The sequence below is a fragment of the Ambystoma mexicanum genome, chromosome 2q (genome assembly GCF_040938575.1).
Source record: "Ambystoma mexicanum isolate Mex_15411 chromosome 2q, UKY_AmexF1_1, whole genome shotgun sequence".
Lineage (NCBI taxonomy): Eukaryota > Metazoa > Chordata > Amphibia > Caudata > Ambystomatidae > Ambystoma > Ambystoma mexicanum.
The window spans coordinates 870910066-870935401 of NC_090924.1; the positions used below are offsets into that span (position 1 = coordinate 870910066).

General features: G+C 45.4%; 1 protein-coding gene across 1 annotated transcript in view; it reads right to left on the reverse strand.

Moving 5' to 3' along the window:
• Positions 1-23511, reverse strand: part of RAB18 (RAB18, member RAS oncogene family) — a 222952-nt gene extending 199441 nt beyond the window's left edge. Inside the window, exon 1 of the mRNA XM_069648112.1 lies at positions 23231-23511. Within this exon, the coding sequence (XP_069504213.1) occupies positions 23231-23298 (68 nt within the window). The 5' untranslated portion in view covers positions 23299-23511. The remainder of the gene's footprint in view (positions 1-23230) is intronic.
• Positions 23512-25336: the final 1825 nt, after the last annotated feature.

Below are 25336 nucleotides of genomic sequence, written 5' to 3' on the forward strand. Positions count from 1 at the left end.
AACAAATTAGTGAAGGTCGCCGCCGTCAACGCCAGCATAGCCACAGACAGAGAAAACGAGGGGGATGAAGGAGCGGGAGACAGAACAGCAACAATAGCGGCACTGCGGGCCACAGGAGGACAAGGACAGTGGAACGGAGAAGAGCAATACAGTGGACAACAGTGGCAAGAAAGACCAGCAAGAGGAAGAGGTGGGTACTGTGGCCAGAGAGGGGGGTTTGGAGGTATGGGGAATAGAGGATTTGGTGTTCAAGGAATGAGAGGCGGACCACAAGGGTCATGCTGGAATTGTGGGAGATGGGGACACTACTCCAGAGATTGTAGAATGCGGCCTTCAGGGTATTTCCAGGGGCAACAGCCCATGGAGAACGAACAAGGTTGGGGATGCCCACACCCAGGTAGTCCCTATGGACTACCGATGGGAGGAGGGAGACAGCAAGACCAATGCTATAACGAACCTCAGATGCAGCAAGGACAGCAACCACCACCACCACCTATGGCAAGACAAAACGCAGTAGGAAACGCAAACAATAATTGTTATGCAACAGCCGCAAATGGTGCGCCCGCACCATACCGTGGCGTGACTGTGGTTGGAGACAATGTCTTTTCAGTGCCAGGGCAAGAAAGACATTCAGATTAGGACAGCCCACAGGGAACACTTGCGTGTCCAGTCCTATCCACCACCCTATGTGCAGAAGAGGAACCACTAGTGGGGGCAGAGATGGGAAATAAGCAGTTTATCTTCATGGTAGACTCAGGAGCGGAGAAATCATGTCTTATGGAAGGGTGGTTTCCGCTCTCAGGCAGGAATTTAGAGATGCAGGGGTTCTCTGGGGCCATTTTAAAAGTTCCTTACACTAAAGATCTTGATATAACGGTGGGGGGAAAACCGTGCGCACACCCTTACTGTACCACGAAGATGCGCCGATCAATTTGCTGGGGAGAGATTTGTTAAGCAAATTAAATATGTCCATCTCGTTTACAGAACGAGGAATAGTGTGTTCAACCCCAGGAGTATTCCCAGTATGAGCCATGTTGATGATCACCACAGTAATGAACGAAGTTGTGGTGCGAGGAATACCCATTGATATAAATATGTTTATTTATGGCATCAAGGTATTAGCACGAGCGGTGCCAGAGATAACGAGAAAAGAATGGAGAAGACCATCAGATTTCATATTCCACCCAATTGCACACACAGACGTCGTGCCAGGCACGATAAAGTCTATAGACATCGAGGCAGTTGAAGTATCCAGCAAACGTATTGTGGTCATAGGACTGGACGTGCATGGGTGCGAGTGGAGAACTGTGTTATGCATAGACCCAAACATAATGCTACGAGATATAACAGACGAGGAATTATTCACCGATGGTGAAAATGATGGAGAAATAATAATGGAAATAAGCATACCATGTGATATTATGATCCAGTACAGAGAGGTACACAACCCACTCATGGCTAGCATTAATGCCCCACTGACTATATTTGAGGAAGACATGGCAAAGGTAGCACCTGAAATTTGGACCACAGGGCCCCACGATGTAGGATTACTGCATGAGGTGACACCAGTAAAAATAAAACTCAAGCCAGGTGCAATACTGCCGAGGGTAAAGCAATATCCCATATCAAGAGAAGCAGAGGAGGGAATTAGGGAAACCATAAATGCACTCCTAAAACAAGGCATCATAGTGCCATCAAACTCCCCATGTAATACAGCGATTTTCCCGATCAGAAAAGCAAAAGGAAGGGCGTGGAGGATGATCCAGGATCTCCACCCACTCAATGACGTCATTCAAAAAGAGTTCCCATTAGTGCCTAACCCGGCATCAATATTGTGCAGCTTACCAAAAGAATCTACATGTTTCACTGTAAAGGACTTAAAGAATGCTTTCTTCTTCATACCACTTGACCCCAGGATCCCAATACCTGACAGCGTTCACATTAGGGAACAACAGGTATGAACATCGCAGACTCCCACAAGGGTATTACGAAAGCCCCAGCATTTTTAACAGGGTGTTACGTGAGGACATTAGAAACACAGATGTAGAGAATACCATCATCCAATACGTAGACGATTTACTTGTCTGCAGCCATACAGAAGAAAAGTGCAGAGAAGACTCGAAAGCACTACTGAATGTGCTAGCTACCAAGGGGTACAAGGTGGACAAAGGAAAATTGCAATACTGTCTCGCCGAGGTTGTATACCTCCGACAGCTAATATCAAAAGATGGGAAGCGAATACTCCCAGACAGAGCAGCTGCTATACGCAACATAATAATCCCAAAAACTGTGAAAGACATGCAAAAGTTTCTTGGCATTTGTAACTATTGCCGAGCATGGATCCTTGATTACGCGGCATACACACGCCCCTTACTACAAGCGTTAAGAGGCACAGAAAAATAGAGCCGCAATAAAATGGACGCAGGAAATGATAACACAGTATTTGAAATTAAAAGACCTCATAGCTGATGCACCAGTCCTCGCGAACCCAGATTATGAGAGGGAATTTTGCTCGTTTTCACACTGTAATGGAACACTGATGACGGCAGTACTGACACAAAAAACATCTTTAGGTCACAAACCAATGGCGTATTACAGTGGGACACTAGACCCAGTAATGCAAGGCCATTTTGTGTGCGAACAGGCTCTCGCAGCTGTGGCCTTCGCGATTGAAAAGAGCGCCACCATTGTCATGGGATGTTCAGTAACGCTATATGCGGAGCATTCCCTATTCGCCATCCTTGAGCGATCAAAATCAACACTAACGACACAAAGAGGAACAGTGTATGAAATAATAATTTCAAGCCCCAACGTACACGTTGTAAGGTGCAAAACAGTAAACCCAGCAACATTTATTACAGAGCCATGCACGACAGAGGACATACAGGAACACGATTGTGCCACATACGAGGGGGAAGGTGATGACATCCCAAAAGCAAGTGAAAATGCCCTACAGGAGGGAGAAATATATTTCGTAGATGGGTCAGCATCAATAAACCCCAAAACAGGGGAAAAACACGTTGGAATGGCGGTAGTGCGCATGGAGGAAGATGACTATGAGACGATTGTGCAAAAGCGCCTCCCATCCCATTACTCAGCACAGGCAGCCGAACTAACTGCCCTGATCGAAGCACTGCACGCAGCCAAGGGCTGTGCCATGACAATATACTCAGACTCAGCATATGCAACTACCACAGTGCACTCAGGGTTGTGACGGTGGCGTAGACAGGGATACAGGAGGGCAGACGGTTCTCCAGTACAGCATGCGACATTGTTGAATGAGTTAATAGATGCATTAGCAGTACCATCGGTAGTGGCAGTGGTGAAATGCCAAGCCCATACCAACAACACAGATGCAATCTCATTGGGAAATGCGGCAGCCGACGCAGCAGCGAAAGGAGGCCTCATACTTCAATGTAACACCAACACTCGAATGCATTGTAAAAGCAACCACCACAGACCCACTAGAAGAAACCTACAATAATACCCCAATAGTGCAGATAATAGAATTACAAAGAGCAGCACCACAGGAGGAGCAAGAACTGTGGAGCAAACGGGGATGTAAACAATCAGCCACAGATCTCATTTGGAGACATGAGACAACAGGAAAGGTTGTAATGCCCATAGAGTTACTAGAAATAGCATTCCAACAGCTGCATTTCCCCGGCCATGTAGCAAAACACATTGCCTCAGACATCCAGGAACACTGGTTCGTCCCCAATTTGCAAGAGCACCTGTCGAAATTCATTGTAGAATGTATAACATGCCAAACATATAATTCAGGAATTACATTGAGAACAATGCGCGGTACCCTGCCACGACCAACAGGACCATTTAGAGAACTCCATATAGACTATGCTGATATGGGAGAGCGGTGTAATGGAGCAAGATATTTGATTGTGGTGGTGTGCCCCTTTTCAAGATGGGTGGAAGCGGGCCGATGTTCCCTCCCAGACGCGAAGTGTGCGGCCAAGTTCCTTGTTCGGGAAGTGTTTTTGCGATGGGGAATATGCGATGTGATAAGATCAGACAACGGTACGCACTTCGTGAATGACCTCTTTAAGGAAGTGACATCACTCTTGGGGGTAAAACACAAACTATGCTCAATTTATTATCCGATGGCGAATGGGGTGGTAGAAAAGATCAACGGATTACTGAAGAGTAAGTTATCTAAGTTGTGTAACACACTGAAGAAGAACTGGGTGTATTGCTTGCCCCTAGCACTGTTCCAACTCAGGACGCAACCATGTAAAGACCACCATCTGAGCCCCCACGAAATTGTTACTGGGAGGCGAATACACACGCCAGTATCCCCGACTAGAAGAGCATCGGATGCGCACAGGGCTGCCACAGTGCTGGGGGTGGGGGGAAGAGTTCAAGGAATACCTGACCCAGTTAAAACGCACAGTACGCAGCATAGCGCGACAAATAGCACCACCTTTTAGTGAAAATGTGGCGACTGATACTACCACACCGGCCACAGACAGTTCAAGCCGGCCACTGATGCCAGGAGCACATGTGTACGTCCACAGCTATGTGAGGAGGTGGAATTCACAGAGGTTTCATGGGCCTTATGAGGTCATCTATAGTACACCCACTGCGGTGAAGGTGAAAGGATTGAAGTATTGGGTGCACTTATCAGACGTGAGGAGGGCGCACAATAGAACAATCCCCCAGGAGGAGCAAGATGGTGCCACTGGTACCACAAATGAGGTTGAAAAAGGATAGCCAAATTGTCAGTAAAGAGAACATGCAGAGATAAAAGTTATGATATGTATTTTGTTCTGCACGACTCATCTCCTTTCTTCTTTTCTGTTTTCCTCCTTTCCTTTTTGATTGATCGATATTCTCTCCATACACCTCAACTCTCTCTCACCTTCGTTTTGATTATTGTTCCACGCTTTTCTCCATCACCGTTTCACTATCATTCTCTCCATAGCAAAAGTACATGTGCAATAGAGTAAAACAAACATGACTAAAAATAATGATTAAACATGAAGTTGAACAAAAAATGTAAATACATGTATATATTGTGTTGACGAATTTATATCGCCCCTCCAGGTGACAAATGGCCCAACGAACTACAATCGCGGAGAACCAATTAATGCTAGATAGTGATAGGGACGCCATTAGGGCTAAAAGGTTCAGTAACATTGAATGTGTTTTGATGACACGGTACCGAGCAGCATCCGAGTGATTAATGTAGACGTTCTAACATGGGCAGGAGACTTTATTCTCTTCTTCGAGATGCAGATCGGTGCTTCATAATAAACGCTGGAGCTCTGCAGTGACCTGACGCATTTATATTACAGACGTTTAGCAGAATAGCCTGTCATTTTCAGGTTCTTTGGAGAGGACATTTGGAATAACTTAAAAATTATTTTTAGCGTAGTAGCTGAACCAGCAAAACTTCAATTAGATTTTTTGCCTTGAAAAAGACCGTAGATGGTCGAAACACGTGTCGGCCAATCCTTCTGGCTGATCACAAGAATTTGAATGCAAGATACTTTGGAAATACACCTGCGTGTTTCTGTTTTTGTTGAATCACAAACAGTCTTCTTATTGACAGTTCCTTTTAAATATTGGGTGTCTAGCAGCGCAACTTACTTAGTGAAGCCCAACCTTTCTGGGTTTTGTTATGCGTTTTGAAATGTGCTGCAGTTTTGATGTCAGCAATGTTTTTCGCGGCTTGGTGTTATATCCTTTTATCTTTGGTTAATGACATGCACAGGGGAGGAAGCGGGGCTAACATGGTACGAGAAGGATCGCACTTGATATGGACTGGGGTAAAGACTATATGGAAAGAGTCACATGAGATTAACATCAACAATACAGATGTGATGCAACCTTCAGAACACATCACTGTAGGATCAACAAGTGTCAGTGTTACGTTTCAATATAAATATGAGTAATGCTTATGGATATAACGAATATGATGGAGATTATTATTGGCCAAATGATTTAATTAACACTAGTACTCATTCACAGACAACCACACACCCTACCTCAGACAACATTGCTGCTACTGATGACGATACACATACCATATTGAATAGCAATGATACAACCTGGGCTGGAATGTCTCCAATACATTCAAAGGGTGAAAAACAATAACAAGAAAGGGAGGAGGAGGAGAAAAAGGGAGGCGGGAGGGAAAAGATACGACATTTATCATGACCTGGGGTCAGACAAAATAGAAGATCCCCGCCACCCTGAAATATCAAATGGTATTCCGACATGAGTGCCACGGCGAAGCAAGCAACAAATGAAAGCTGCTACGTCTGTTCACTCATTCCGCACGCATCAGGAACACCGAAAATGTTAGTACCGCAGGAAGTGCCCTTGTCGGAGGGCCAATGTTTAATTCATCTGGTTTTATGCAGAATAAAGAGCATGTTCCAAGCGCACACCGTCACATTGAAAAAAATAGAAAATTAGAAAACGTGCACAAGCAGACTCCAAGGAGTAATTTGCCTCAAGGAACCATTTCTTGTCATCAAGGGGACACGATATGTAAAAAATAAGTGGCACGAAGAAACTATCGAATGCAAAGCAGAATCACTTCGAGGCCTATCCAATGACACTTTCCAATGGATAAAAAGGAGGTATGTGACCCCATCTGGTCGCGACATATCACAAAGCTAACGTGGGTCACAGCATTAGAAAAGCCTATCAAAATACAGAAAGAGGTGCCACATGAGCTGTGTTTCCATGGGGAGGGAAGAGTGAACATGGGAGAGACAAGGAAATGTAACAAGACGGTCATAATACCGGACATGAAGAAAGGCACCGCTGCACTGATGGACATGTACTGGATTTGCGGCAAACAAGCTTACCTGCACCTCCCCGCATCATGGAAAGGAACTTGTGCTCTAACCACCCTCCACACAACCCTGATGGTAATACCAGAGAGCCACATCCAAGGGTCAGCCGGGCAATCGGCTGGCATATCGGCAGCAGAGCAATCAGCTGATCCATCAACAGCGCCCAAACTAATAATAACAGAAGTTCCAGCGTATGAACTATTGTCAGAATATGAACTAAAGAAAAGATTGACACGAAGTAAAAGATCCTCCAATTACATCTCATCTGAATCATCGAAACTCCTTGCTGAGATCCCGCAGAGATACAAGCTCTTTTCATCAGCAGAGACATTCTACGCCTCATTTCTTATCCCAGGACTGCAAGCACGAACGAACGCCAAATGGTTGCAGATAATGCGCTGGGAGCTCATTCAACTGACTAACGACACTGAAGAGGGGTTAAACGTGATAAAAATAGAGCTCCGCGCGCTGTGCCTAATAACAATGCAAAACAGATATGTCCTAGATCTCCTCACGGCGATGGACGGTGGTGTTTGCCGAAAAATTGGGGGGGCATGTTGCACATTCGGGCCAACTAAAGATGCTGATAACGGGACACTCTCACATGTGATAACAGCAGTACACAATCTAGGAGAGAGAATGAGAACGGAAGGAGGAGCAGCAGAAAGCACATGGTTCGACAATTTGTTCAGTTGGATACCATCATGGGTAAATGTGGCAATGAAAATACTGATCCCCATCATCGTCTTTGTGCTCCTGTTCTTTTGTGTATGCCAACTGGGACTACTTTGTTGTGAGAAAAGCATGCCAACCTCAGATATGATGATGGTAACAATGGGCCGACCGACAACGGTAGCTACCATGATAGATGCACAAATGCAAACAGGGAAGTACACTACACCACAAAACAGGAGGACAGCAATTTACAGGCAATATGGGGATATAGTTGATAATTTGCATCATACAACGATAAAAGAACCAAGGGAGTTGCAATGGTACCAAGACGTATGGGTGGATCTAGATGAGGATGGAGGAATTTACTTAATGTGTACACCAGACAAATATGCCAGAAGAGGAAATAGCTTAAGAAGTGTATGCAGAGCATGGATGCCAATAAAAGGCACCCCCGCGTGGGATGAGGCTGTGGCGGAAGCTGAGTACTACCGAAGGGAGAATGAAAAGAATAAAAAGTAGAAGTATTTGTTGCTTTAGATGTAACGAAAGGGGGGAAATGTGTGGGAGCGAGGGGCCAATAGGCCCCTCTCTGCCATCACTTCTCAGTACAAAACTCGGACCAAGTGCCTCTAGCGGTGGGTACGCCACTGGCCCTTACGCGATGTTAACTTTGGGTTACATTCGCGTAGATCGGACCACCGAGCAGGACACGGGGCATCCATTTTTTGTACCCCCTTTCGACTCCACCTTGGTGACCAGGCCTCATGCCTCTCTCCCTTTTCCCCGCCGCAGCAGATCGGAGCACATGGCCCCCACCCTCGTTCCCACTCCAACTGCCTTTTTCTATATACAAAACCCACCATATGTCAATTTTGTGGTTAAAAAAAAAATGCAACAAAATCATAGGTCGAAAATATTGGGGGTTACTACATTGCCACATGACAATACCTAATATGATATTTATAACGCGCCTGTACACAAGTGTTTCTAGTCACCACAAGACAAAGGAGGGGAGACAAACCATTGGACTAGGACTTGCGTCATTCGGATCGTGCAAGTGCGACGAGAAGTGCATGAGGAAGGCACAGGGGGGTGCAGGGGAGGAGACAGTGCGGTCAGGGCAACATGGCTCTGAGTAAGTGCAGCCAGGACAGCGCAAGGAGGAAGCGGGGCTGTAGGAGTTGCAGTTACAGCCTCAAGTGCGCGGTAGGCCAGGGGGTATCAGACCGGTAGATTAGCAAGGAAGCGAGAGAGAAAAGGCAGGGGCAAAAAGGAAGGTCTTGAGCAGCTTCTGGAATTTCAGGGGGTCCGGTTCAAGTCTGAGAGGGGCAGGGAGGCCGTTCCAGAGGGAGGCACCTGCAGAGAGGAGATATCTACCACCAACTTTCTGCATTGAGAAGTTGGTCAACAATAGGCACGGCTGAGGTCTAGGGAAGCCAACCAATCCTCCCCAAGGAAAGCAGTGGCATTTTAGGGTGTTTTAATTGGGTAACATCATTCTGGGGAACTTTCCACCCACCCCAAACCAGGGGCACACAGTTTTTCTTTATTTCATCAAGTTCTTTTTATGAATCGGCGATCCCCCAATGTAGTAACATTGATTCCTTACAGCTTCCCGCCCCTTTTGGGACAGAAACACACAGGATTTATTAACTAAATAGAAATAGTGGAATCAGAACAAAGGCCAATGATAAAGACATTTACTTCAGTTTTCAATGCTACAGATATGGAAAAGGAGACTCTTGTAAAAACCACACACACACACACAGGTATATGTGCATTTAATTCACCCGGATCTCACAGGCACCATGGATTGAATGCATGAGTGTCCAGGAGCAATCTTTCATTTGTGAAAATAAACAAATTAGTTTAAAATATCCTTGTCTATTCAATTCTCGCTACTTCCCCTTTATTCAAAATTATAATATATATATATATATATATATATATATATATATATAATCATTTATAGGTTCCCTCTTACTCAATAGACATGTCAGAATTTCAACAGCATTTTACACTCAATTGCAACAAACTACTGGACTGTCAGGTATGTAAATGGCTTGCAAAAAGAAAAATGTATGTTCAACATGTATGGAGGCTAGATCCCTTCATTGCTGTTTCTATCTAATTATCGTGTAAAAGCATACGTTCCTCACTTTCAAAAACAGCAAGAGAATGTGTAGCGAATAATCACCCTCTCCCTTTTGTTCCGTTCGACAGCGTATCCAGGAAGTGACTTTTTCTAGACAGGCACACCCAAGTTGTGCCTGGCTCTTCTGTGCTTGCAAAACGCACAGAGAAGGAGTCTGGGAATCTCACTATATAAAAGACCATTGATACTATTTCATCGATCTAAAATTCCAGAAGCGCAAAAGATTATGAAATATTTACTTATTTGGCCAGATACAGTCAGCTTCTATGGCACCGCCCCTGAGAATTTACAAATAACAGGGCCAGAATTTAATCTAATTCCCTTAATATTATTATTCCCCTCAGGAAGGTTTCCCCTTTAGATCATGCTCTCAAATTAATCTCTTTTTGGCTGGATCACAGACAGGTCGGCACCCTCTTAAGGACTGGTTCAATTCTCCCCTTCTAGGAACCAGTGGGCATCAGTCAGTAAGATGCGATGAGTATTCCGCCACAGCATATCTGCTTTTTCTTCCACTGAAGACGACCTGTGACTTTTCCCGCTAGGACTCACATTCAGGGCGCTGGTAATAATACAAAATGGTTGGTCCAAAGAAGAGCAATGTATTCCTTGTATCAATTCTTCTTTCTCTCTATTAGTGCCAGTGTTTCTGTCCACGAGTGAGTGTGTGATGAATCTTATACAAAACAATAACCCCAACGTTTTTTTGAGGTGTGTGTATACTTTCCGCAATCTAATTGGTCAATGTATAAGATTTGACAGTGTTCCAAAAGTGACATCACAGTAGAAAAACCCCTCTGCAGTCCTTGGGCATAATAACGAAGAGGGCAGTTGGATGGGAGTATCTGCTAAACCCAGTTTCCCTCCCATTTAATGTAAGGTCATCTCAGGGATTTATTAAATAGTGCCACATTTATAAATGTGGAATACATAAGGGGCACCTGGCAATTCCCTGATCTACCTAGGTAGTTGTATGATTATCTATATGAAAAATGATCAGGGCGAGGCCGGATAGAGAGTTCTATATACCACATGTACTTCAAAAAAAAAAAAAAAAAGGTAAAATCGCCAAGCAATTTTATACATTAATGAGTGTTGCACAGGACAGAAAATATGGTGCATTACAAGTACATAACAGAAATAATTATTTTTAAAAACACATGTATAACATATCGATGCGATATAACCACTATCAATATCTTGAGGACGTGTTAATAGAACCTCCACATTGGTTGGTCAATTGTACAGTTCTAAATGAAACCTGCCATTTCATAAAGTTGTCGACACAACTGTTTTTCGCCTGTATAGCTGTTGGAAAGCGCTCTCATTACAACGGCCTTCATCAGAACATAGGCTAACTTTCAGTGTCTCATTCAATGAGGTATCCCGTGGTCAAGACTCGTGCATTGAGGTATCATGTACGTCAGGGGAGAAATCTCGAGTTCTCAGACATTCTGCGTGTAATATCTTCCAGTCTGTGGCAGATGGATCCACTTCTAAAGTTGTGAGACCCTGGATAGCCAGGTCGGCTTTCTCCGTTAATGGGGATAGGCGTCCACCGGCACATATTACCACTTTACCAATTTTCTCACCAGATTCCGCTCTCTGAAGTGAATTAAACACATCTCATCATAATAGGACCAATGGCTAATTAATTACAGATTTCGGCTTATAAATAATTGACACTTTTCTGTACAAATTAGTTTTCCATCTCCAAGTGATAGGCTCGTCCCTGCGGATGCTATGACACTAGCGGGTGCCATTTCTTTGCGAAAAAATGCTAATTTGTCTAATTTGCTTACTGAAAACGACCTCACAAATTTGTTTTTCTACCACCCAATAAAGCATTTGTAGCTGAACATTGCAAAAGAAAAACTAACTTCGAATTAGTTTCTAAGAAGAATTATGGGCAAAATAGTCAATCCCACGTAAATAAAATGCATTGTCCCAATACAAAATGTTAAATACCATCTGCAGTTGAATCAGTCACCCACAGAGCAAATGGAGACTTCAGTTCTTTAGCCATTAGGTCCAAGCTAATCTTTACGACCAAGGGGCCTCAAAGTCTTTGAAGTTGGTTCTTCAGGGCTTTATGACGTTTATCACCACCCTCCTTGGCCAGTACCCGGGTCCGTAGATTTTCAGATTAACCTTTGTTTTTCCAGGCATTTTCTTTTTCTGCCTTCACAAGGACCCGGGAGATGAAGATCAGATTAGGCACCACAGATCTGCCCATTAATTGTTCCTTATTTGAAGCTCACCGTACACAGAAACAACCCATAAATGCTGATTTAGGATTTACAGTTGTGTACACTTCTTATCCTTATGGCCCTATCCTCCACCAGTTCATCTCCATGAGAAAGCATGGTATCCGTTTACACATCTCATTTTGGGGGAGGTGGCATGGGCATAACAGATGCCAGTTTAGTTCTGGCTTCCTTTAATGTAATCCCATTCACACTTTCAGCTTTTAAAATACATATTTCCCCCCCCAAAAACAGCAGCAAAAACTGCTAATTCATGTTTCGTTCTTGAAACTGCTGTTGTTTCTCCGGTTCATCTCAGGCCTTGCCAGTTTGTTTTATTTGAGTGACATTTCCAACTGCTGTGTGCAGGCTGCAGTTTGTGTCATTTTTAAAATGGCGCCTTGCTCTGCATCTTTTCATACGAGTTAAACTTCCCTACAGAATGATACACTGGACAGTCTCCATCTTCAACCTGGTTCACCCGCTTGAGGTCCAAGTGCAGCCCTTGGCAACTCTGCCTGGTCACCCAATGATCCACCTCCCTCATCGGGAACATAGGACTGGGGGAGTTAGGGGGCGGGGGGAAGAGACTAGGAAAATATGAGAACAACATCTCTAGCCCAAGTTGTTCCGTTGGACAATGCAGATTGCCTTCTTCCGCCTCAGGTCTTGAATCGCTTACCAAGCAGGTGGTCTTCAGGAATCCAAAGGCCATGGCATCTCAAGAGTTCCTATATCGGGAGGGCAAGAGCTTAACTCTGCCTTGTAGAATAATTGCAGCTCTTCAAATAGCCCTGGATTGTATATGGAGATGATCCAGGTACTTCCGACAAGAAAGCCTCCCCCCACTGGAAACGATGTAAGGCCTCCCTGCCAGTCAGGAGCATGATGTCTTCGCGAGGGGAAGAGACACTGATCTACAGAGCCAAAACTCTCTGCCTGCCAGTGAAAGATGGACTACCCAGAATAGCCATCATCTGGGAAATTGGCAGAGAGGGGAGGGTCTATTTCCAGCTGGTGAACTGCATTCTCCGTTTCATTCTGAGAGTTGCAGAGCAGGTCTCTTCCTTGAGGACTTTATTTTATACATCAAGAAAATTGCATTTCAAAGTGCCCACAAGGCAACGAGGAGGGAACATCGGGGTGAAAGGCAAATATAACAATGAAGAGAAGAAGGAAGCGGTCCTACAAGGCCTTGTGAGCATTCAGAACACGCAAGCGCAGAGAGAAAAGGGGACGAGGGAGGGGGGTAAGTGCTAGGAGTAGCTTTTCCCATCTTTCCTAAAGAGACAGACCACTTCAAAAGGAGGTGTAGATCCAAGTACTTCTGCAGAATGTCGGTCTGCCAGTCTGACATTAATGCGCCTGCTGGCCTCTACAGCTGTTCCCAAGATGAGAGACAGCATTCACCCAGCCATAAGCCAGATCAGAAAGAAGTTAAACTTGGTGGTGAATTGTGTCTAATAAACTGGAGCATTCCTGACCTGCAACTTTGCAGTAGTACACCTCAAAATAGTAGAGCAGCAACTGCGTTGTATAACAGGAGTAGGCAGAGGCCCCAAGGGCAAGATGAGCACCAGCATATGTCTTGTGCAGGACTGCATCCACCTTTTGTCAGTAGGATCCATACCACAGCCTCCTCTAGGGATAGAGAAGCTGCCCCTGAGACTGGATGAAAATAAATCTGCTCCTAAGCATGCAAGCATCAACAGCTCCTTCCCCCTAGGATGGTACAGCTTTCCCAGAAGAGGTGGTGTCTCTGATGGGATGCACCCTGGTCCTACCTCTGTGAGATGCCATTTGTTCCTCCAGCAGAGTCTACCTAACTAGAACATACCCTTAACTTCTAGAAGCAGGAGGAGAGGGAACAGGAAATGCTGGAAGAGAAGGTTCAACATGATTGCGCTTACCAGACTACTTCCCCAAAATAGTCCTTGCGGGGGGTCCCATACTGACGATCACAACACCCTCAGCTCAGAAGAAGAATTTGGGAAGGGAAGGAGGAACATGCTCTTCCAACTAGAGCAGAAAGGATGCATGTGCACACATTTCCTATGAAATTGTGATTCCAAATAAAAGAAAACCCAGCCACGTAAGTGCGCACTTGCCAACATTACCGCTGCCAGCCCAGGTGGTCCGTTGCTACTTCTTCAAAACAAAAGAGGTGATGGCTGGAAGGTTTAGAATTCATCTTAACCTCTGGTGGTGCTCTGGGCAACCCTACAGGCCTTTGCCTGCCAAGCCATTACAAAAAGGGGAAAGAGACGGGTATGCCCAGACGCAAGTCCCGTGACTGCTGGGCCTAGAGATGCAAGCTACTCATCGCGGAGGATGCCCAATGAGACAGAAACAGGTCTGGAGATGGTTGTGGTCTCTTGGAGAAGGGATGCGACCTAGCTGCTCGGGCTGGATTTCCCCTTTGGGTGGGACCAAGCCTGATTTGCATGTGGTCTTTTCCCTTTCTGTAATGGCTGGACAGGCAAAGAACGAGGGTCTGGAGGGTTATCTAGAGCAATTGCCAGAGGTTTTCGGTTTCAGCATTTGTATTGAAAAGGTTTATAACAGACAGAGCAAGGAACATTACAACCCTTACAAAGTGCCTCACAGAGGGTGACCGACTCACATACTTCTTGATCTACACATGGCACATGATATATAAGTAAAACACTATACATGGAGAGGCACAATTTCGGAAACTCGTGTATTTTTACAGAGCATTTACTGTTTCTAAAAATCATTAAGTAAGAGATATAGTTACATAACCTAGACTTTACTGAGAAGCATTTTACTTTGTGAAACAAAACTGCTTAATTTGCTGTCCAATCTGCAATTTGTTTATGAGCGAGTGAACACTCGAATACCTAGAGATAGTGGTTTCATTGGTAAGTATGAGCTGTAATTGCCAGAGGTTTAAGACTAATTTTAAACCTTGCAGCCATCACCCGTTTTTGTTTCTCTGGTCCAGACGGTCACCAGTGAGAGCAGAAGGGCTAGGCTACTGGCAACTCTTCACCAACTGACAAGCACACCGGTGTGCTAGACCCATCCAGCAGGCCCCCCTAATGTCACTCCACGGGAAACACCGTCCCATGGTCCAACTCACAGAACCCAAACCCACATACATTTTCTTTTTTTTTTTTTTAGATGTTTTAGAGAACGGGAGGTGGAAGTGAAGGGAGGGGTCTGACTTGCTTTCATATAGTAAGGCCTGGGACAACAGGGGACGTGGGGGTAATTGCTACTCCTACTTTTCCACATCCTGTCACTTACCTCTAAGAAAATGAGATTTGGGCATTGAATAGTGTTGTCTATGCCAAAAACATAGGTCAACTTTTTAGTGACTGCTGTGTGAATCATAGAAACAGTGGATATGCCCTAACCAACTGTTAAGTATGGTGTTTCTAAAAAGTCATGCGTAGCTTTGCCTTCGAGTTGATTTGACAAAGAGGGGATATATTTTTAACAAAATAGGGTTCTGAATTGAATTGAGCTGTGAGCCATTTAACTCCTGCTTGTAGCTTAGAAGAGTCTGGCTAGCTTGACACCAGCAGCTACTTTTGGCTCCCCGCGCCAGCTGATGCCGAACAAACACCTATGTGAATTTAATTCTGTGCGTTTGGGGTGTATAAACAAATATCAGGAGACATCTATAGATTTAAAGCATAAGGGGATCATAAATAATGGACACAATAAGTTTCCATCTCATGTGGAAGTTAGATTTGCGGAAAGCTGTGCATTTGCTCATTCCCCCGTGGTAGCTATTGGTTACTGGTTAATGCTGGATACACAGGAGCTGCGTTTAGCTCCTGCTTACCAATCTTAATGTTGAGCACTGCAACATGGTCAAGACAGCTCAGTGAGTTAGGCATTTATTGCAGACATCGGTCTTAATATGGAGTACCCAATTCTGACAAGGCCAACTCAGTCTTTCATCTACCACGCCATAGATAGATACAAGTACTGTGCTTAAAAAATACCTTATACAAAAATCACTTGTTATAAAAACGTATTATGGTGCAGTAGTATTTTGCCATTCCTAATGAAAAGCATAATGTGTTAGTCACAGAGGAGGTTAGTCACATTAGAGACAGTGAAACCAACGTGCTAAGGCCCATATCCTGGCTTCACCACCAGAGGATACAGTAATACTCGACAGATCGTCAGCGAAAAGGCTTGCTTTCACACATTCTTTAGCCCATTGCTTGCTCATTGATGCTATATAGGTCATTTGAGTAGAAGGGGTCCTATAAAGGAGAAAGCCAGCCAATATGTCAATGCCCCCTGGTGAGGTTATATGACAAACTATGATTTTTTCTATATACAATGTTGCTCTTCATGTCAGGAATAGCAATCTGCAAATGTGTGTCAAACAATGACAATAAGCAGGTGGCCTTAATCCTTTCTTAGGTGTATTTAAATCTTCAAAATTATAACGATAAGGAATGGCAGTGTGGACTTCCATTCATAATGCAAAAACAACAACTATTCTCCTTTTGGAAAACATGTTTCCAAAATGAGTTTCTCATGTCATAAGTCTACAAAACATTCATGGATGTCAAACCCTGTACCTAGGCTAGAACACAACTACCCTCATTGCAGACTAATTTTCCCTTAAAATGCCACTTGTTTATATTTTTTCATTGTACGCATGATCCATTTTAAAGAAAATCTTTACACATTATAATTATTGACATTCTTGTCCCGTATAGTAAAGCAGAACAATAAACTACCAGTAATAACACCGTCTGCAACTTTGATTTAACCTTTGCTCAATTAAAATCCCAAACTTCATAAGCGCAATAATTAGAAGGCTGTCTTACCAGCCATCTTATCCAAAATTGATCCGTACTTGTTTGCAATTAATGTGCAATAGGATTTTCAACACTCTTGAGAAGTAGAAAACAAAGATCCACTTCCAATGAGCTCGTTGGTGCTTAATGATGCTAGGCACAGTTCTAAAAGTAATTTCCATTCCAGAAGACAATTAAGCAATCCCAGCAGGCATCTCCAAACTTTACCTTAGAGTAAGCCAGCTTATTCTTATTGATTAGGAAAAGCATGCCTCAAAGCCATAAAGGGCAGAAGGTATGATGATCTGGTTGGATATCAAAGTGAGGCTGTTTTAGACTGATGCAACTATATTGCTGTGATTTTTTTCTATTCTCATGGACAGCTTAGACATAATTTCGCTCCAACTCCGATCTCTATACCGTTTCTCATTGTTTATGTAGGATATCAGGAAATGCTGGTATACATATGAATCCGCAAAGCCAAACACATTGTCACCTGTTTGCCATGCAGTGCGTGCTTTATTCCCAAAATACATCATTTTAGTCTTATTACTATTAAGACTCAGATGGTTTCTTTTGGAGTATTCAATAATAGTTGTTAATCTTTTTAGTCCTATTGGAGTTTGGTTGAGTAGGACTAGCTCGTCCACATATCCCAAGAAACTAACATGGTCGTTTTTTTACCTCATTTCGGGGAAACATAAGATCTTCCAGCACCCTTGGCAAAACGCATCTATGTTTGAGACCGTTATTAGTGTGAATCTTGGGACAAAATAGTTTATTATCCTGATTCCAGCACAGATAAAGGGAGTTGGGGGATTTCAAATGCAATCTCCTCGTGCTTATTTTGATTGCTGCCAGGGGACTAGATCAAGTTATTGGTTGGGATGGTAAGATTCCTGGATACCTCATTTTTTTATAAATCGAAAGGGTCTCAAGTGTGCTTTGGCCCCAAAATCCTTACACTAGCCCTGGGAAAACAGGGTATTTTTTTATCTTACTCAATTCAATTGGTTTACACATTTTTACAAGACAAAAAGAACGAAAAACGTCTATCGTTTCATTCACAAGGGCGTCTTAAAATTCATTAGTCTAGACTGCGTTTAATCAGCTCGACCTCCTCAGCCTCTGCGTGTGTTTGTTTCCTTTGCTCCTTATTTGGGTACCACTCTCTCCTCCTTTTTACAGAGCAGTGTTTGAAAGAATAATGCCACCGCAATGGCGTTTTATCTCCTCTCATTAGGAGAGTCCACCAGTCTTCTTCGTAGACTCGCAAGTCTGAATTAAGGTGACCCAGATAAGTATTTCTTGGTGAGTTAAGACCTGGGCATGATAGTAACAGCTGCCTTACCTGGTATGCTGTTTCAAAGTTTCAGCATTTATTGGAGGTGGACTTTCCCCTCATTGCCATGATTTCATTTGTCGCAAGTAGGTTCAGACGCACACTCAAAAAGGTATTTTGAAGTGCCCTACACAGGGAAATCAGGGTGTTTTGTTGCTTCTTTTTGTGTCATTAGAGGGAAAGGGGCATAAAGAGAGGGTAGAGGCACCATTCTTCACTATTTTCATTACAATTGATACTGTGTTGAGTGAAAACAGTGAACAAAGAAGCATCAACTCTGGAGAGAGATCCCTGCTCGGATGCAAAATGTTTGATCTAATTGTTCCAAAATTGTTTCCGTGCATGGAGTTTGTTATGATGTAGTCTTGTATTGTCACTGGCCAGTGCATGCCATTGGAATGTTGATGCATGAATGATGAGCAGCTCAGGAGAATGTTGAATGGGTCTGTGAGTGAGTGTTCTGTGAATATCAGTTGGGGGCCTGAGCTGGGTGTGTAAGGATGGCTGGTGGGTCTCTGTCCATGTATTTACATGTCTATGTATCCTGTGATGTCTACCATGACTACCAGTGATGGTACTGCATATATGAAGAGAAACTGGTTCCTGTATGTGATGCTGGAAATGCATCGGAGGGACAGGGCCTCCGTATCCTTGTCCTTTACTGCCTGTTTATCGTGTGTTCTGTCATATTTTCCGCGCAGGAGTTCATGTGGGACTCCTGGCGGTGCAGCTCTCTCTTCTGGTTTGGTGAACAGACCCATGGGATACCCTTACGGCACCCATGGGTAGGGGCTACAACCCTGTTCCCCTAGTGTATGCTTTTGGGCACCTGTGGGTGGCCAGCAGAGCAGGGTATGGGTTGGTGGCAGCTCCATGCTGAATTTGACAGATGCGCCGAGTATCCTCCGTTTTGGGGTACCCAGGCCTTGCCATTGGAATCAGTTGATTCCTGATGGAAAACAAGATGGCCCATGTGGCCTCTTGCTTTCTATTGCCTATTACGTTGTTTTCCCAAAGTCCTGGGAAGCCCTGACTCTGTCCCTTCCCCCTGACTGGCTGGTGGGTGGAAGTTCCATATATGGTGTTGTTGTGAAGTCCAGTCCAGACTGACTGGAGCCTTCCCAGTGACTGTATGTTGTGGGTGGGACCGGGGTGAATGGAGTGTGTGACCAATCCAATATGCACTTCTTGTTGTGGCTGTCTGATTTCTGGTTTGTGGCGGTCTGGTTTCTGGTATGAGAGACAAAGACTGAGGCACCCCTGCCAGAAACTGGCCTTAATGCAGTGTGTAGTGTTGAATGGCTGGGTACTCGTCCCAATCCACATTCCTTGTTGTGAGTGTCTGAGAGGGAGGAGGATGGCCTGAATGCACTGTGTGCCTGATTGGCTGACTGACTGCATGAATGCCCTTCTGTATGGTTGGCTGCTGAGAGTGACCCAGCAATGTGGATGAGAGACAAGATAGTATATCTGGGGACCTCTCACCACTGGAAATTGTTCAGAAGCTGTGTCTACACTTGAAGAGTAACTGGGACTGCTGATCCTCGACGCCCAGCTGGAAGACGAAGACTTGCTGTTGCATTTGCTTCGACCTGATCTGAAAGCTGCCGAACTTGTCAAGGACTGATCCGAGAGAGGACCTGGTAAGGCGCCCTCTTCCCGTGCTCCGAGGGACCATCGAGCACCGCTAACCTTCGCCAAAGCTCCCTGGAAGTTAGACCCTCGAAAGGCTGCCGACCCGAGACGGGACCGCTGAGGAGAACGAAGCAAAGCACCCGGACTTCGCCGCTGTCGAAGTCCATTGCCGTCGACCATGGTTCGCAGGTTTGTGTAACCGCTGGAGGCTCGTTGCTCAGCCGTGGGGACCGCTTGACGCCATGCCGACGACTGGAGCCGCCCGCTCCTTTGCCTAAGAACATTTGAATCCAAGGACTCCTTTGTCCGCAACGTCGACCGCTTTGTCCCGCTGGAGAAAGTCGAGGACGACCGGCGCGCCGAGGAGAATCCGCCGGTGGGTTTCCCGCCACCTGATAGCCACAAAGACTTCCGACGACTCGATGCCCTCGTTGGGCCACAGCTCTTCTGAAACTCTTTGCGGTCCTGAACAATCTATCGCTGAGGTGCCCCGCACACCTCATCCTCGCAGGACGTCACTGACGAGTACCGCCTGGATCGACATCAGGGTCTCGGCACCCTTGAACTTCTCATTGCCGCCGTCGACGACAAGTTCACCATCTTCGACGCCTCTCGACGATCCGTGGCTCCTGCTTTAAAGGGAGTCACTCAAGAAGGATCCTTCGAAGAACTCTACTCCACCATGTACATTGGGGGGGGGATAAAACATAGGAGGAAAGAAGGCTATTGAATAATATATGGACTGGGCTTGTGCTATATATATTTATTTTACAGGTTGCCCAGGTGGGGAGGGGAGGGGTTCTCCACACAGAACTGCATCGGTAGAGGCCAGCATTCTGCCTATTGTTTCAACCATTTTACGTTCCTTCCTATCTCTATTGCTGGTTTCCTCGTTATTGATCTGTGTGACATTTTAACCGTACAGTTGATGCACTTTAATGAGATTTGATAACATTGGTGCTACCACTTTAGAATTGTATATATTTATCATTGTTGATTTCCGAGTACAAAGTGCGTTATTGTGATCGTGTACATACCTTTGAATATTAATTATATAAAGACTGCGTTTTCAGTAATACAGTGTGTGGACATTCCTTTGTGGGGGTTCGGGGATTACACTGTACTCAAGAACCAGCCTGCATCACCTCCTGAGAAGCTAGGCCTTGATTGCTCGACTACATTACCAATAATAGAGAATCTTGGCTGGGGTCCTCTGTGCCTCTCCTCTACCATAGTACAGACATCCCCTCCAGTCTTTACACTGTACAACTGTGAGTATGTACAATAAAGCTGACCTTGACAAAACCTTATGGCTCCACAGCTGGTCTGTGTATGGATGATCAGGGCCCAACTAAGAATGGACTATTAACAGTTTTAATGTCCCTTTCAAAATTAAAATGTGTGTGCAATAAATTTGGGGTCCACCATACATACAACATATGTGTGGCCGACTCCTCCAATCTCCTGTCAGCAGTGCTGGTCATTGGGCCGGCTCTCGCCGGATCCGAGATCCGGCACCAGATGTGAAGACGGATCTCGGGATCAGGCCAGAGTCAGCCGCCCAAACACCAAACCCATGCTCTCCAGCTGGGTTTGGAGGAAAAAAAAAAAGAACTCCCGCAATGGCATGGCGTAGGGGGGCGGAGCAGCTCATTGCCAGCATGAGCACTCTTGTGGCTCCGCCCCCCTACGTGTACACAACAGCAGGACACATTGACAGGACTTCATAAGGAAGACTGGCCTGAACCGTCACTACGGGTAAGTTCTATGCAGGCAAGGCACCCACGCAGACTACACTACCGGGCCCGCAAAGGTGGGGGCTGGGCTGCTCGGAGCAGTCTGCTCCGAGCAGCCCAGCCCCCACCTTGGTGGGCCCGGCATCTAATCTGCCCTGCCCTGTGCGAGCACACTGCACACAGAGTAGATTACTCTTTGTGCTCAGTGCTTGCACAGGGCATTGCTTTTAATGCAAAATTCAGGGTTCCTATGCTTTATTTTAAAAAGAAACTGCTCCAGAAGCGTTTCTTTTTAAAATAGTATAGGATGAAGTTGAAACACATTTCCCTGATCAGCAGGCACATGTGTTTTGGGGTTTGTATTGTGCGTGGGAGGGGGTTTGTGGGGAGCAATGCAGGACAGTATGGAATATAGTTCCACTACTTATTTTCGTACACTTTGACCACTGATTGCTGGGTGTTTTTACGTTCTGCCAATAATATTAGTCAAGCAGTAAAAAAAAAAGAAAAAATAAAAAGAAAGCTTTTGTAATTGCAGGCAGTGTTGTATTCCAGCCTTACGATTGTTTCCTTTTCGCTCCTTAGCACTGATTCCACTGGAGTTCGTGGGAACAGGGCACTTTGCTTACCAGTGCAAGGAAGCAATTGCCAACAGCGGGGCTCCTTGCGTTTGTCCCCAGTGATCCTTCTCTCAGCCCTTTAGGATTGTCCAGGGGCATGGCAGACTGTCCCCATGCAACGGTGTCCGTCTGGTCCATACACCATCATGGGTTGTCAACTCCCTAACCGTGGCCTCTACTGTTTTGCCTGGCACCACTTTTTCTAATAGCCGGGACATGGCATCAGTGGGTCAAGGTAAGTGGTGTCTATGGCTAGCCTTCACACAGGTATAGTGGCAGGGCCTTTCAATTATTTTTGTTGAAAGGGTTTGCGAGGTTCAGTGTGGCTCCGTCCTTAATCCTGACTGCAAGTCCTACCCCAGTGCTTGCTTTCACACCTCATCAGATGATGGGACCCCAAGCGGTTTTCAAGTGGTAATGATATATTTTGGGTGCACCAGTGCCATGGAAGTGGAATTGATATATAGCTTGAAAAAGAAGCAGCATGAAAGAAATTGCGCTGTTTTAAATCATTATTTTGGACATGTGCTTTGATCGGAGGTCACCTGCCAGCTCCGCCCTCTCTAAACCCTGCCTCCTCAGACACCGCCCACCCCCAAAACTCCATCCCAAACCAGACCTTGTGGGATCCCCCACCAGATATTTTCCATTTACACCAATGCCTGTCAGTTGAGCAGCAGGGCCATTGCAAAACTAGTGAGGGGTCTACCCAAATGTTTTGCCCAGGGCCGCGGAAACCCCTGCGACAGTCCGGTAAACAAATGCCTGAAAGAATAAATAACATGTGCTGGGAAGTCGGGAGAAGCAGCCAGTTGTCTCGAGGAGCTATTTCGAGATCATATGCAGCGACGGGGTGAGCGTCAGGGTGCTTGGGGCGCAGCAGAGGTGGGTGTACAGGAGAAGCCAAGAGGTGACGAGAGACAAAGGTGTCAGTTCCGCTAACGGCGGGTTTTAAAGGGGTCTGATCCAAATACGTAGCGGCCTAGAGTAGCAGTGATGCCCCAACACCTTACCAGTATGAGGCAGGGTAGAAAAGTTTGACGAAACCGGGGGCCATGTTCATGCGTTGACCCAAACCTCCCAACCTCTCCGAAAAGGCCACGTACCAACCGAAACACACACTATGACGAGTCCACGACCTGAAGCCAGGCCGGCTTGGGCTATACCTAGCATAGCAATAATCCACACACAGAACATCCAGGCTCACCTGGACTTGCCCACTCCGCTTTCCCCTATTATCAGAATCTTCAGGGTGGTCAGAACGTCTTCGTCCATCCTTGGGTCCCTCCGCTTCCCGTTGCAGTAGCTCCGGCGCAGTCTCCAGAAGTCGCGCGCGCACACACAGCAGAGCAGTACTTCGCCCGGCAACCGGGCACGCGCGCCACAGTCGCTTTTGTTTATCCGCTGTCAGTTTCGAGAAGTTCTATTGCTGCGCACGCGCTGCACCAGCCTCTTGTGACACTCGAAGTGTGTTATGGTAAATCGTGTATGAGAAAACAGACGAAGGACGACTGAAATAGAAGCAGATACCTTCCAGCCACTCTAGTGGCGAGCGGGCCATGTTTGTAAGTCTTAGGTTGCGGTTTTATTTGAAGAATGACAAGTCGGTGTAATGCTGGTTTAGTATACAGCTCTATACAGTAGGTAGTTTTCTCACTGCAGCGACATTTGTAAAGAAGATATACTTTTAACTGCACTATTTAAAAACATTATAAATATACTATTTGCTTTTGATCATGTGATATTTCATCATGCAACTTCATTTTTTTCAATTTTACAATTGGTTAGATATTCTATTTTGTAATTTTTTTTACAGATCAGGAAATTAAATAAAACCTAGACGGTAATGAGGAACGACGTGGAACGCATGGTTTGGTTCGTGTCTGTTTTCTATTGCTCTTTTCTCAATGAAATCAGCTCACGGAATGTTCTTTCTTGGAGTAGGCTTGCTTAACCAATACAAAGGCATTCGTTTCAGTTGGTCATTGCCCAAGACGGCAGACCTTTTGCCGACTCACATGGTTTTATCATGAGTCTGCATTTTCCCATTTTTTTTTTTAGGATCCTGTGCATTCCCCGCTTAAGGCACAATGATTGTAATAAATGGTTTAGTTAATCCATCAGTTATAATTTTAAAACGAGCACAATTAAAGCCAATAGTTTTGGCTGACGCATACGTTTTGTATAGACATTGGATTCATATTCTATGTCAAGACTCGGCGGCTCAGATTATGCACTGACTTCTCTTTACTAACTCGAGCAGCAACCATATAAACAAGATAAACATGGAAAACAAATAAAACTACAAAGTCCAACGAAACCCAGTAATTTTTGTAGTTCGTTTTCCATAGGATAAGCAAAACCACATGATCCACTCTTCCAATCAGTGTCACTTCTCCCTTATAACATCCCATAACTCTGAAGTCCTTCCACTTTCTTTGCTGCTCGAGCAGCTGAGATAAGTACCTTTCATCTTACTGTTAGAATGTTTTGGAGTGTATATGTGTTGACTTCAATTACGAACGCTATTGTCTGAATATGTTTCTGGTATAAGTGTGCTTAAGTTAATACGCGCGTGGAACGTTGGCGGAGCATATCCGCGGGAAGGACGCGACGGGACCTTCGTTCCGGCGTCGCTTTCCTCGTTAGGAGGCACTGTGGGCACGGAAGTTCGCAACGGCGCGACGGGACCTCCGGAGTTCCGGCGCCGTTGCGAACTTACGCGTCAGTGAATGGAGGCAGAGCGCCAGGCTCCTCACAAACTATACAACTAATTCTGATCCCTGATTGTTACTGAGCTCCCGGGACTCAGCCACTCAGCCGTGTGTACTGTGGGGACTCACCGGCTCCTTTATTAGCAGGGCACGCCACCTAGTGGCTGAAGTGGGTACCGCAGGCAAGTGAACCCTGCGCAGAGGACTGCGTCAGTCTAAATATCTCATTCCCTTATTCTGCCACTGAGGAGGAGGTGAGAGAGGCTTAGACCTCCGCTTGACGGGCTCAGTCCCAGGTAAGACTGCTATTCTAGAAGGGCTCGCCTAGCTTCACAATACAGATATTGACGGGGGCAGCCCAAGCAAACTGCACAAGGCACTTTCACAGTATTCAGAGGCGGTGAAACCATGAGCGACTACACCGACGACTCTGACGGCCCTCATGTCAGTGGGCGCCGCATGAGCGAAGCAGTTCAAATGCTGCAGAGTGCCGAAAGGCCCCGGGAAGAGAGGGGCATATTGCGAAGCTTGGCAGCTTTGTCCCAGGGCAAAGCTCGCAAAAAGAGAGGGGGAAGTAGACATAAAACCCGCAGGGGCCG